This window comes from Oryx dammah, unplaced genomic scaffold (assembly GCF_014754425.2).
Source record: "Oryx dammah isolate SB20612 unplaced genomic scaffold, SCBI_Odam_1.1 HiC_scaffold_21, whole genome shotgun sequence".
Taxonomy (NCBI): Eukaryota; Metazoa; Chordata; class Mammalia; order Artiodactyla; family Bovidae; genus Oryx; species Oryx dammah.
Window position 1 is genome coordinate 16,938,050 of NW_024070205.1, and position 14,853 is coordinate 16,952,902.

The window sequence follows — 14,853 nt, forward strand, 5'->3', positions numbered from 1 at the left end:
TCCGCTGGCGAAGGAAATGGCCCCTCACTCCAGTATTCTTGCCTGAAAAATCTCATGGACAGAGGAGCCTGGTGGGCTGCAGACTATGGGGTCCCAAACAGTCGGACAAGACTGAGCAACTAAACCACCACCACCATCCCCAAACCCAGCAGGCGCCAAGCGGGCCGTCATCTTGTGGCGCCCCTCCCCCGCCCGCCAACAGCTCGCCCAGAACCTTCCTTCCATCCCGCCCCGCCCCGTCGCGCCCCACGGCATCCTACCCGCCGGCAACCCCCAGATTCGGACCCGCGGCCAACAACCTCATCCCCAAGCCACTCCGGGCGGCATCCCCTCGAGCCGCCGCGCTCGCCCACTGAGCCGCGCGGCCCGGGCCGGAAAGGTGACTAACGGCTGCCGCTGGCGCGCAGGGTGCTGAGGGGATGGCGTCGGGGTCCCGGGTGCCTGAGGACGCGGTCCGAACCGTCAGCCCCGGCCGGCGAGACGAGATTGTCCCGGCGCTCACCGAGGACTTGGTGATGGCTGCGGCCCTGAAGAGCGCCGCGTCCCCGGTGCGGTCGGTGCTGGCCTCCCCTCGCCCGCTGAAGGGGAAGGCGGGCCGGGAGGCGGCGCGGCGGCGGCTCCAGCTCCTGCCGGGCTCTCAGGCCGAGGGCCCGGGCCAGGGGCCAGAGGAGGAAGAGGAGCCCCTGCTCTCGGTGCCCGAGGAAGACGAGGAGGCGCAGCCGCTGCCCCCGGTGTGCGTGTTCCCCATGAGGGGGATGTGGCGGGAGGAGAAGGTGGCGCTGTACTGCGACGAAGTGCTGCAGGGCTACAAGGTGAGGACAAGAAGACAGCGGGCCCCGGGGGACTCGGGGCCACCTTCCGTGCGGATGTGGGCACCGAGCGCACAAAGAACCTGCATGTCACAAAAGCAAATTTACTCCACGCTTACAGGACTTCCACCTGGATAGAGATTCCCAGGCCCTGTTAAAGGAATTCCAATTCGATTTTTCCTTCAAACAGATCACATAGCGTTTTCCAGTTTTTTTGAGAGCTGAAGGAAGATAGGCCTTATCAGTGCCCTGGTCTTAACTTTTCTTCCCAGGATTAAGCGTCTTTTAATTTTATGGCTGCAGTCACCATCTGCAGTGATTTTGGAGCCCCCCAAAATAAAGTCTGACACTGTTTCCACTGTTTCCCCATCTATTTGCCATGAAGTGATGGGATCAGATGCCATGATCTTAGTTTTCTGAATGTTGAGCTTTAAGCCAACTCTTTCACTCTCCTCTTTCACTTTCATCAAGAGGCTTTTTAGTTCCTCTTCACTTTCTGCCATAAGGGTGGTGTCATCTGCATATCTGAGGTTATTGATATTTCTCCTGGCAATCTTGATTCCAGCTTGTGCTTCATCCAGCCCAGCGTTTCTCATGATGTACTCTGAGTATAAGTTAAATAAGCAGGGTGACAATATACAGCCTTGACGTACTCCTTTTCCTGTTTTACTGTGTCATTAATCAGTCAGGGTTTAATGTCTGAGTTTCATACTAGTTTAGATTATCATCCTGAGGTAGGTGAATTGAAATGCAGAAAACCAAATGGGCAAAAATTCTTAGTATGCTCATTTGTTTTATAGAATGGATTTCTATTTTAAAATTTTATGTGCTGAGTAAATTCTAAATAGGTCATTAAATCTTTAAAGTTCAGAAAAAATTCATGACTAGGTTTTTAAACATGATAATAACCATGTTTTTGTATGTATAATTACAGTAGAGCTACCTGGAGTAACAGGCAAGTTTGGCCTTGGAGTACAAAATGAAGCAGGGCAAAGGCTATCAGAGTTTTGCCAAGAGAATGCACTGGTCATAGCAAACACCCTCTTCCAACAACACAAGAGACGACTCTACACATGGATATCACCAGATGGTCAACACCAAAATCATATTGATTATATTCTTTGCAGCCAAAGATGGAGAAGCTGTATTGCTATTGCTATTGCTAAGTCGCTTCAGTCGTGTCTGACTCTGTGCGACCCCATAGGCGGCAGCCCACCAGGCTCCCCCGTCCCTGGGATTCTCCAGGCAAGAACACTGGAGTGGGTTGCCATTTCCTTCTCCAATGCATGAAAGTGAAAAGTGAAAGGGAAGTCGCTCAGTCGTTTCCGACTCTTAGTGACTTCATGGACTGCAGCCTACCAGGCTCCTCCGTCCATGGGACTCTCCAGGCAAGAGTACTGGAGTGGGGTGCCAAACAAGACCAGAAGCTGACTGGCTCAGATCATGAACCCCTTATTGCAAAATTTAGACTTAAATTCAAGAAAGTAGGGAAAGCAACTAGGCCACTCAGGTATGACCTAAGTCAAATTCTTTACGATTATACAGTGGAAGTGAAAAATAGATTCAAAGGATTAGATCTGATGGAATGCCTGAAGAACTATGGACGGAGATTCATGACATCGTATGGGAGACGGTGACCGAGACCATCCCCAATAAAAAGAAATGCAAAAAGGCAAAATGATTGTCTGAGAAAGCCTTACAAATAGCTGAGAAAAAAAGAGAAGTGAAAGGCAAAGGAGAAAAGGGAAGATATATCCATTTGAATGCAGAGTTCCAAAGAATAGCAAAGAGAGATAAGAAAGCCTTCCTATGTGATCAAAGAAATAGAGAAAACAATAGAATGGAAAAGACTAGAGATCTCTTCAAGAAAATTAGAGATACTAAGGGAACATTTCATGCAAAGATGGGCGCAATGAAGGACAGAAATGGTATGGACCTAACAGAAACAGAAAATATTAAGAAGAGGTGGCAAGAATACACAGAAGAACTATACAAAAAAGATATTAATGACTCAGATAACCATGATGGTGTGATCACTCACCTAGACATCTAGCAATATGAAGTCAAGTGGGCCTTAAGCATTACCACAAACAAAGCTATTGGAGGTGATGGAATCCCAGTTGTTATTTCAAATCCTAAAAGATGATCCTGTTAAAGTGCTGCACTCAAAATGCCAGCAAATTTGGAAAACTCAGCAGTGGCCACAGGACTGGGAAAGGTCATTTTTCATTTCAGTCTCAAAGAAAGGCAATACCAAAGAATGTTCAAAATTGCCGTCATTCTCACACATTAGCAAAGTAATGCTCAAAATTCTCCAAGCCAGGCTTCAGTGGTATGTGAACCAAGAACTTCCAGATGTTCAAGCTGGATTCAGAAAAGGCAGAGGAACCAGAGATCAAATTGCCAACATCTGTTGGATCATAGAAAAAGCAAGAGAGTTCCAGAAGAACATCTACTTCTGCTTTATTGACTATGCCAAAGCCTTTGACTGTGTGGCTCACAACAAACTTTGGAAAATTCTTAGAGATGTGAATGCCAGACCACCTGACCTGCGTCCTGAGAAATCTGTATGCAGGTCAAGAGGCAACAGTCAGAACTGAACGTGGAACCACAGACTGGTTCCAAATCGGGAAAGGAGTACATCAAGGCTGTATATTGTCTCCCTGGTTATGTACTTATATGTAGAGTTCATTATGCAAAATGCTGGGCTGGATGAAGCACGAATTGGAATCAAGGTTGCTGGGAGAATTACCAATAACCTCAGACATGCAGATGACACCACCCTTATGGCAGAAAGTGAAGAGGAACTAAAGAGCCTCTTGATGAAGGTGAAAGAGGAGAGTGAAAAAACTGACTTAAAACTCAACATTCGAAAAACTAAGATCATAGCATCCAGTCCCATGACTTCGTGGCAAATAGATGGGGAGGCAATGCAAACAGTGACAAACTTTGTTTTCTTGGGCTCTAAAATCACTGCAGATGGTGACTGCATCCACAAAATTAAAAGACACTTGCTCCTTGGAAGAAAAACTGTGACCAACCTAGACAGCATATTAAAAAGCAGAGACATTATTTTGCCGACAAAGGTCTGACTAGTCAAAGCTATGGTTTTTCCAGTAGTCATGTATGGATGTGAGAGTTGGACCATAAAGAAAACTGAGTGCTGAAGAACTGATGCTTTTGAACTGTGGTGTTGGAGAAGACTCTTGGGAGTCCCTTGGACTGCAAGGAGATCAAACCAGTCAATCGTATAAGAAATTAGTCCTGAATATTCATTGGAAGGACTGATGCAGAAGCTGAAACTCCAATTCTTAGACCACCTGATGCAAAGAACTGACTCATTTGAGAAGACCCTGATGCTGGGACAGATTGAAGGTGGGAGGAGAAGGGGATGACAGAAGATGAGATGTTTGGATGACATCACCGACTCAATGGACATGAGTTTTAGCAAGCTCCGGAAGTTGGTGATGGACAGAGAGATCTAGTATGCTGTAGTTCATGAGGTTGCAAAGAGTCAGACACAACTGAGTGGCTGAACTGAAATTGCTCAGAAGATCAATAAAACATTTAAAAAATAATAAGTAGATGTCTCATCTCTGAATTACTCTATTGAGTAGATATCTTTTCAATTTATTCTAATTTTTTAATGTTTCTATTTTTCATTAAATATAGATTCAGTTGAAATCTATTATTTCTGAGTTTTTTTCATTATTTTAGGGCATATGGGCTGCATACTTAAATAGAAATCAGTAAAAATACATATAAAATTACATATAAAAATACATATGAAATTATATATATGTATACATATTTTTGTTTTGCTAGGCAGAAGATGCTGATGATGCTATGAATAAATATCTATCAGAAAAATTAAAGTTGAAAGACAAATGGCTTGGAGTCTGGAAAGCTAATCCTGAGTTATTCTTTGTGAAATATGAAGAATCTTCTATCCCTTTTGTTGGTATATTGGTTGAGGTAAATAATTTTCACCTGATCCTTTTTCTTTGCGTGAAATTATCAGTTCTTTTTAAGACCAAAATGTAACTTTATAAATTTGAGGTTTGGATACTTAAACAAAGGTTGGCAAAAGTTTACATCTATTTAAGTTTCTTAACAAGTTAACAATGTAAAAGAGGGTAAGGAGGGGTATTTGCACATATTTTCCTGTAAACAATTATCATTAAATCAAATTTCATAGTATTAGATAATACTTATTAGCCTACTTTCAATTGCTCAAATAATGTAAAAATAACAAAAGTACACTTCTTAAAAATTAGTAAATTTTCTCATTATTTATCTTTAATCTTCATTTATCTGAATTATGAGGTTTAGTTATATTAGGAAAGAATAAACTAGATCAGAAAATTATTGGTAAAATTATTGGTAAAATTTGAAATTTTTTCCTATGAAAAGTGACTTTTTAGTATAATACATCTACTTCCAAGCTTTTATCTAAGATTTTGCTTTTATAGGTCTATAGGTTAAATATTGTAGCATATTTGACGTCGTAAATCTGATTGCCTTAAAGGTCAATTATCCTGTGTAGAAATTAATATTTGCAATCACAAATGGTACTCCTACTTCAGATAGATACTTCAAATCTGTGGTTCTGGTGACAAGAAAAAAATTGTGTTTGAAACTCATTACATTACATATTATCAGAAAACAATTCAATTCTGTGTTATATAGAAGGTAAGTTATGGATACATGTATATGTATGGTTGAGTCACTTTGCTGTTCACCTGAAACTGTCAGAACATTGTTTGTTAATTGGCTATGCCCAATACAAAATAGAAAGTTTAAAAGAGAGAAGGAAAGAAAGCATGATTAGGTAAGAAAACCAAACAGTCAATTGACCATAACTTGATTCCTTTTAATAAATTAAGCACCAAAATGCTGTATATTAAAAAAAAAGAAGTAATACTTTTATTGGACATGTATTTGAAAATGTTCAAAATGTATTATTAGTAGTGTTTATTTTTTCAGTTTTATTGTGTTATAATTGACAAGATTGTAAGATAGGGTGTATAACCTGATGATTTTATACATACATATGAAAAAGTGAAAGTGAAGTCACTCAGTCATGTCTGACTCTTTGCGACCCTGTGGATGGTAGCCTACCAAGCTCCTCCGTCCATAGGATTTTCCAGGCAAGAGTCCTCGAGTGGGTTGCCATTTCCTTCTCCAGGGGATCTTCCCAACCCAGGGGTCGAACCTGGGTCTCCCACACTGTAGGCAGACGCTTTACTGTCTGAGCTACCAGGGAAGTCATATATACATATACTTCATGGCAAATAGATGGGGGAAAAATGGAAAAGGTGGCAGGTTTTATTTTCTTGGGCTTCAGAATCACTGTGAACAGTGACTGCAGTCATGAAATTAAAAAACACTTGCTCCTTGGAAGAAAAGCTATGACAAACCTAGACAGCATATTAAAAACCAGGGGCATCACTTCACTAACAAAGGTCTGTATAGTCCAAGTTAAGGTTTTCCTATGTATGGATGTGAGAGTTGGACCATAAAAAAAGCTGAGCGCTGAAGAACTGATGCTTTTGAACTATGGTGTTGGAGAAGACACTTGAGAGTCCCTTAGATAGCAAGGGGATCAAACCAATCAATCCTAAAGAGAATCAAGCCTGAATTTTCAGTGGAAGGACTGATGCTGAAGCTGAAGCTCTAATCTTTTGGCCCCCTGATGCAAACAGCCAACTCATTTGAAAAGACCCTGATGCTGGGAAAGATTGAAGGCGGGAGGAAAAAGGGGCAACAGAAGATGAGATGGTTGGATGGCATCACAGACTCACTGGACATGAGTTTGAGCAAACTCTGGGAGATGGTGAGGGACAGAGAGGCCTGGCATGCTGCAGTCCATGGGGTCACAAAGAGTTGAAAATGAGTTGGTGACTGAATAACAAATTATCAACTGTAGTAACTATGTTATATGTTAGACCCTTAAACCTTTTTCATCTTACAGCTGAAAATTTGTACCAACTTCTGTAATTCTATATTTTGTGCTAATACTTAGTGTAATTTATTAATTTTTAAAGCTACTGTGCATTGGTTAAGATTTCTCCTTTCAATGCAGGGTGTGCTGGTTTGATCCTTGGTCAGACAGCTAAGACCCGGGGACTTAGGACTTAGGACTTAGGACTCCCCGCCAAAAACCAAAACATAAAACAGAAACAGTATTGTAACAATGGCAATAAAGACTTTAAAAAGAAATAAAGCTTCTTTCAACTCTGATTTCATGCACTTATTTTCAGACATGCTAGAGGTTATAGAATCCCAGGGACGGGGGAGCCTGGTGGGCTGCCGTCTATGGGGTTGCACAGAGTCGGACACGACTGAAGTGGCTTAGCAGAGGTTATAAGACAAGAAAACACAAGTGTGTTGTTTATGAAGCTAAATTTATTCAACCTAAGGACTTTACCTTTTACTTTTCTTTTTAGGACTTAACTTTTTTATTATGTCCATTCTACTTTTTTGGTATTTTATAATCCTTTCTTCTACTAATACTGTAATACAGATAGTGAGTTCAGCTGCTCAGTAGTGTTGGACTCTTTGTGACCACGTGGACTGCAGCAGGCCAGGCTTCCATGTCCAATAAAGACAATAGGATATTTTAAGACATACTTTCATGGCAAAATTAGTCCAAAATTTTTTTAATACTACTGTTTTATAAAATCCAAAAGTGTGGCAACTCAAACTTAGAAATTATGTAGGAGACAGTTCCTCTCATGAACCTTAAAAACTAATAATTGCTTAAGAAGTAGTTTGAAAATTTGTGTTGTTTTTTTTCTGTATTTATCTATTGTTATTATGTACGTTGACTATTAGAGAAGTCATAAAAATTTAAAAGAAGAAATGTTATACGTAGCTCATACTTGAAGAAGAATCTTTGTGATTTACTTTCATTCACAACTACAAACTTTATATTTATCTTAGGTAACTTGTAAACCAAGCCAGAGCTCATCGTCTTGTTTCAGGGTTACTGTTTCTGTTGCTGAGCCCTTTTCTTCTAACATTGCAAATATTCCAAGAGATTTGGTTGATGAGATTTTGGAAGAACTAGAGCATAGTGTGTCTCTCTTGGAAGTGTACCCTGTTGAAGGACAAGATTCTGATTTACATGATATTGCTTTGGCCTTGGAAGTTGTAAGGTATTAGAGCTTTTTACTTCTGAAAGTTCTCACATTTAAAAAGTTGATTTAATATGTAAGTCTTATTCATATAGGTACTTTATTTAACTTTTACTCACAGCTGAAATCAATTTTTCTATTTTTAATGTACATATTTGTACCTAAAATATTCTCTCTTGTGGAAGTATTTTATGTGGGCAATAAGTTTGCTGGGTTTTGATCTTACATTTTACAAAAATTGAATTTTAAAAACTTTTAGAGATAAGTCACACTAAATTCTGGGGTATTCCTTGGCTTTCACTGATGGAACCCAGGTTCAATTCCTGGTCAGGAAACTAAGATCTGGAAGGCTGCAAGGGGTGGCAAAAAAATTACCCCAAAAACAAAACCACCATATTCTGCTCATATTTAAGCATCTTAAATATATTAGATTTCATTTTTCACATTTAAAAGCATTACAAGTACCAGATGTCATCATCCCCATTATGATTGCTTCTTACACATTGATGCAGTTTGAGAGAAGCTATATATAAGCATCATACAGAATATTGGGGGGGGGCATGTCTTTGTTTTCCTAATACTCCTCCAATATAAAATATGATTCTATCTCAGATATTATTTCTTTGGTAAACAAAATCAGCCATAGTCTATGAAATGTGGAACATGAATTTTATAATCCCACTTCAAGAAACATTATCTGTAGTAACTTGAAATATAATGCAGAGCATCTAATGTTTGGAGTTTTACTTTTAATATTAGTTCACTGAAAGTTTATTTTGAAATATTGGTGATGGACAGGGAAGCCTGGCGTGCTGCAGTCCATGGGGTCACAAAGAGTCAGACACGACTGAGCGACTGAACTGAACTGACTGATTTTTTAAAACAATTAATATTCATATAAAGATTTCTGACATCAGGATATCTTTTTAATTATAAACATGGTACTGGCTGATTTTGACCACTGTCATCTCAATTTGATTTGTCATAGGTTTTTTTATGACTTTCTTTGGAGAGACTGGGATGATGAAGAAAGTTGTGAGAATTATACTGCTTTGATTGAAGAAAGAATTAATTTGTAAGTATAGTTAAAAACTTACTCATCACATTATGTAAGATAAACATTGTCACTGTACTGATACTTTTCAGGTGGTGTGATATACAAGATGGAACTATACCTGGCCCTATTGCACAACGTTTCAAAAAAACTTTGGAGAAGTATAAAAACAAGCGAGTTGAACTCATTGAGTATCAGAGCAATATTAAAGAAGATCCATCTGCGGCAGAAGCTGTTGAATGTTGGAAAAAATACTATGAGATAGTAATGCTCTGTGGACTACTGAAAATGTGGGAAGATTTACGCCTTCGGTAATAATTTGCTCTATTTTTTTTTAAAAAAAGATTTATTTATTTGTTTATCTATTCATTTTTTTGGTTGCCGTAGGTGTGGGTCCTCATCGCTGTGCGCTGGCCATTTCCAGATGCAGCGAGCAGACGCCACTCTTTGATGCAGTGTGAGGGCTTCCCACCATGGTGGTCTCTCTGTTACAGAGCTCAGGCTCTGGGTACACTGGCTCAGCAGTTGTGGCACACAGGCCCAGCCACTTCAGAGCATGTGGGATCCTCCCAGACCAGGGATCAAACCAGTGTCCCCTGTATTGCAAGGCAAATTCTTAACCACTGGGCTACCAAGGAAGCCCTGCCCTATTTTAAATGGAAACAAAAAGATTGCATGGTCATTCTTTTCTTTTTTTTAATTTATTTATTTTAATTGGAGGCTAATTAATTTACAATATTGTAGTGGTTTTTGCCATACATTGACATGAATCAGCCATGGGTGGTGTACATGTGTCCCCCGTCCTGCATCTTGAATCCCCCTTTCACCTCCCTCCCCATCCCATCCCTCAGGGTTGTCCCAGTGCACTGGTCCTGAGCACCCTGTCTCAAGCATCGAACCTGGACTAGCAATCTGTTTCACATATGGTAATATACATGTGTCAATGCTATTCTCTCAAATCATCCCACCCTTGCCTTCTCCCACAGAGTCCAAAAGTCTGTTCTTTACATCTGTGTCTCTTTAGTTCTTTGGCCTATTTTTTAATTGGGTCATTTATTTTTCTGGAATTGAGCTGCATGAGCTGCTTGTATATCTTTGAGATTAATTTTTTGTCAGTTGCTTCGTCTTGCATATAGGGTCATTGTTACCATCTTTCTAAATTCCATATATATGTGTTAATATACTGTATTGGTGTTTTTCTTTCTGACTTACTTCAGTCTATATAATAGGCTCCAGTTTCATCCACCTCATTAGAACTGATTCAAATGCATTCTTTTTAATAGCTGAGTAACATTCCATTGTGTATATGTACCACAGCTTTCTTATCCATTCATCTGCCGATGGGCATCTAGGTTGCTTGCTTCCATGTCCTAGCTATTGTAAATAGTGCTGCGGTGAACACTGGGGTACATGTGTCTCTTTCAATTCTGGTTTCCTCAATGTGTATGCCCAGTAGTGGGATTGCTGGGCCATATGGCAGTTCTATTTCTAGTTTTTTTAAGGAATCTCCACACTGTTCTCCATAGTGGCTGTACTAGTTTGCATTCTCACCAACAGTGTAAGAGGGTTCCCTTTTCTCCACACCCTCTCCAGCATTTATTCTTTGTGGACTTCTTGATAGCAGCCATTCTGACTGGCATGAGATGGTATCTCATTCTGGTTTTGATTTGCCTTTCTCTGATAATGAGTGATGTTGAGCATCTTTTCGTGTGTTTGTTAGCCATCTGTATGTCTTCTTTGGAGAAATGTCTGTTTAGTTCTTTGGCCTATTTTTTGATTAGGTCGTTTATTTTTCTGGAATTGAGCTGTGTGCGCTGCTTGTATATCTTTGAGATTAATTTTTTGTCAGTTGCTTCGTTTCCTATTATTTTCTCCCATTCTGAAGGCTGTCTTTTCATCTTGCTTATAGTTTCCTTCCTTGTGCAAAAGCTTTTAAGTTTAATTAGGTCCCATTTGTTTATTTTTGCTTTTATTTCCATTACTCTGGGAGGTGGGTCATAGAGGATCCTGCTGTGATTTATGTCAGAGAGTGTTTTGCCTATGTTTTCCTCTAGGAGTTTTATAGTTTCTGGTCTTACATTTAGATCTTTAATCCATTTTGAGTTTATTTTTGTGTATGGTGTCAGAAAGTGTTCTAGTTTCATTCTTTTACAAGTGGTTGACCAGTTTCCTTAGCACCACTTGTTAAAGAGATTGTCTTTTCTCTATTGTATATTCTTGACTCCTTTGTCAAAGATAAGGTGTCCATAGGTGTGTGGATTTATCTCTGGGCTTTCTGTTTTGTTCCATTGATCTATATTTCTGTCTTTGTGCCAGTACCATACTGTCTCAATGACTGTAGCTTTGTAGTATAGTCTGAAGTCAGGTAGGTTGATTCCTCCAGTTCCATTCTTCTTTCTCAAGATTGCTTTGGCTATTTGAGGTTTTTTTTTTGTATTTCCATACAAATTGTGAAATTATTTGTTCTAGTTCTCTGAAAAATACCATTGGTAGCTTGATAGGGATTACATTGAATCTATAGATTGCTTTGGGTAGTATACTCATTTTCATTATATTGATTCTTCCGATCCATGAACATGGTATATTTCTCCATCTATTTGTGTCATCTTTGATTTGTTTCATCAGTGTTTTATAGTTTTCTACATAAATAGGTCTTTTGTTTCTTTAGGTAGATTTATTTCTAAGTATTTTATTCTTTTCATTGCAAAGGTGAATAGAATTTTTTCCTTAATTTCTCTATTTTCTCATTGTTACTGTATAGGAATGCAAGGGATTTCTGTGTGTTAATTTTATATCCTGCCCCTTTACTATATTCATTGCTTAGCTCTAGTAATTTTCTGGTGGTGTCTGTCAGTTCAGTTCAGTTCAGTTCAGTAGCTCAGTCGTGTCCGACTCTTTGCGACCCCATGAATCGCAGCACGCCAGGCCTCCCTGTCCATCACCAACTCCTGGAGTTCACTCAAACTCACATCCCTCGAGTCAGTGATGCCATCCAACCATCTCATCCTCTGTCGTCCCCTTCTCCTCCTGCCCCCAATCCCTCCCAGCATCAGAATCTTTTCCAATGAGTCAACTCTTCGCATGAGGTGGCCAAAGTATTGGAGTTTCAGCTTTAGCATCATTCCTTCCAAAGAAATCCCAGGGCTGATCTCCTTCAGAATGGACTGGTTGGATCTCCTTGCAGTCCAAGGGCCTCTCAAGAGTCTTCTCCAACACCACAGTTCAAAAGCATCAATTCTTCAGCGCTCAGCTTTCTTCCCAGTCCAACTCTCACATCCACACATGACCACTGGAAAAACCGTAGCCTTGACTAGACGGACCTTTGTTGGCAAAATAATGTCTCTGCTTTTCAATATGCTATCTAGGTTGGTCATAACTTTCCTTCCACTGAGTAAGCATTTTTTAATTTCATGGCTGCAGTCACTATCTGCAATGATCTTGGAGCCCCCCAAAAATAGAGTCTGACACTGTTTCCACTGTTTGCCCATCTATTTCCCATGAAGTGATGGGACCAGATACCATGATCTTCATTTTCTGAATGTTGAGCTTTAAGCCACCTTTTTCACTCTCTTCTTTCACTTTCATCAAGGGGCATTTTTAGTTCCTCTTCACTTTCTGCCATAAGGGTGGTGTCATCTGCGTATCTGAAGTTATTGATATTTCTCCTGGCAATCTTGATTCCAGCTTGTGCTTCTTCCAGGTGGTGTCTTTAGGGTTTTCTATGTAGAGGATCACGTCATCTGCAAACAATGAGAGTTTTACTTCTTTTCCAGTCTGGATTCCTTTTTATTTCTTCTTCTTCTCTGATTGCTGTGGCCAAAACTTCCAAAACTATGTTGAATAGCAGTGGTGAGAGTGGGCACCCTTGTCTTATTCCTGACTTTAGGGGAAATGCTTTCAATTTTTCACCATTAAGGATAATGTTTGCTATGGGTTTATCATATGTGACTTTTATTATGTTGAGGTATGTTCCTTCTATGCCTGCTTTCTGGAGGGTTATTATCATAAACGGATGTTGAATTTTGTCAAAGGCTTTCTCTGCATCTATTGAGATAATCATGGTTTTTATCTTTCAATTTGTTAATGTGGTGTATCACATTGATTGATTTGAGGATATTGAAGAATTCTTGCATCCCTGGGATAAAGCCCACTTGGTCATGATGTATGATCTTTTTAATATGTTGTGGGATTCTGTTGGCTAGAATTTTGTTGAGGATTTTTGCATCTATGTTCATCTGTGATATTGGCCTATAGTTTCCTTTTTTTGTGGCATCTTTGTCTGGTTTTGGTATTAGGGTGATGGTGGCCTCATAGAATGAGTTTGGCAGTTTACCTTCCTCTGCAATTCTCTAGAAGAGTTTGAGTAGGATAGGTGTTAGCTCTTCTCTAAATTTTTTGGTAGAATTCACCTGTGAAGCCATCTGGTCCTGGGCTTTTGTTTGTTGGAGGATTTTTTTATTACACTTTTAATTTCCATGCTTGTGATGGGTCTGTTAAGATTTTCTGTTTCTTCCTGGTTCAGTTTTTGAAGGTTATACTTTTCTAAGAATTCATCCATTTCTTCCAAGTTGTCCATTTTATTGTCTTATAGTTACTGATAGTAGTTTCTTATGATTCTTTGTATTTCTGTGTTGTCTGTTGTGATTTCTCCATTTTCATTTCTAATTTTGCTGATTTGATTCTTCTCCCTTTTTTTCTTGATGAGTCTGGCTAATGGTTTGTCTATCTTCTCAAAGAACCAGCTTTTAGTTATGTTGATTTTTTTCTATAGTCTTCTTTGTTTCTTTTTCATTTATTTCTGCCCTAATTTTTATGATTTCTTTCCGTCTACTAACCCTGGGGTTCTTCATTTCTTCTTTTTCTAGTTGCTTTAGGTGTAAAGTTAGGTTATTTATTTGATTTTTCTGTTGTTTCTTGCGGTAAGCTTGTATTGCTATGAACCTTCCCCTTAGCACTGCTTTTACTGAATCCCATAGGTTTTGGGTTGTCATGTTTTCATTTTCATTTGTTTCTAGGCATATTTCCATTTCTTCTGTGATTTGTTGGTTGTTCAGAAGCGTGTTGTTTAGCTTCCATATGTTTGTATTTTTAACAGTTTTTTTTCCTGTAGTTGATATCTAATCTTACCTCATTGTTATCAGAAAACACGCTCAAAATGATTTCAAATTTCTTGAATTTACCAAGGCTAGATTTATGGCCCAGGATGTGATCTATCCTGGAGAATGTTCCGTGTGCACTTGAGAAAAAGGTGAAATTCACAGTTTGGGGGTGAAATGTCCTATAGACATCAATTAGGTCTAACTGGTTCATTGTATCATTTAAAGTTTGTGTTTCCTTCCTAATTTTCTGTTTAGTTGATCTATCCATAGGTGCAAGTGTGGTATTAAAGTCTCCCACTCTTACTGTGTTACTGTTAATTTCCCCTTCATATTTGTTAGCATTTGCCTTACATATTGCAGTGCTCCTATGTTGGATGCATATATATTTATAATTGTTATATCTTCTTCTTGGATTGATCCTTTGATCATTATGTAGTGTCCTTTGTCTCTTTTCACGGCCTTTATTTCAAAGTCTATTTTATCTGATATGAGTATTGCTAATCCTGCTTTCTTTTGGTCTCCATTTGCATGAAATATCTTTTTCCAACCCTTCACTTTCAGTCTGTATGTGTCCCTTGTTTTGAAGTGGATCTCTTGTAGACAGCATGTACAGGGGTCTTGTTTTTGTATCCATTCAGCTAGTCTTTGTTTTTTTGTTGGGGCATTCAACCCATTTACATTTAAGGACTTTCCTGGTGGCTCAGATGGTAAAGCGTCTGTTTACAATGCGGAGACCCGGGTTCGATCCCTGG

The 14,853-nt window shown here is 39.3% G+C and overlaps 1 protein-coding gene across 1 annotated transcript in view; it reads left to right on the top strand.

Annotated features, from left to right (window-relative positions):
- The first annotated feature begins 419 nt into the window (after positions 1–419).
- Positions 420–14,853, top strand: part of SHCBP1L (SHC binding and spindle associated 1 like) — a 39,768-nt gene continuing 25,334 nt past the window's right edge. Inside the window, exons 1-5 of the mRNA XM_040263843.1 lie at positions 420–812; positions 4,635–4,784; positions 7,755–7,969; positions 8,937–9,023; positions 9,095–9,313. Of these exons, the coding sequence (XP_040119777.1) occupies positions 420–812; positions 4,635–4,784; positions 7,755–7,969; positions 8,937–9,023; positions 9,095–9,313 (1,064 nt within the window). The remainder of the gene's footprint in view (positions 813–4,634; positions 4,785–7,754; positions 7,970–8,936; positions 9,024–9,094; positions 9,314–14,853) is intronic.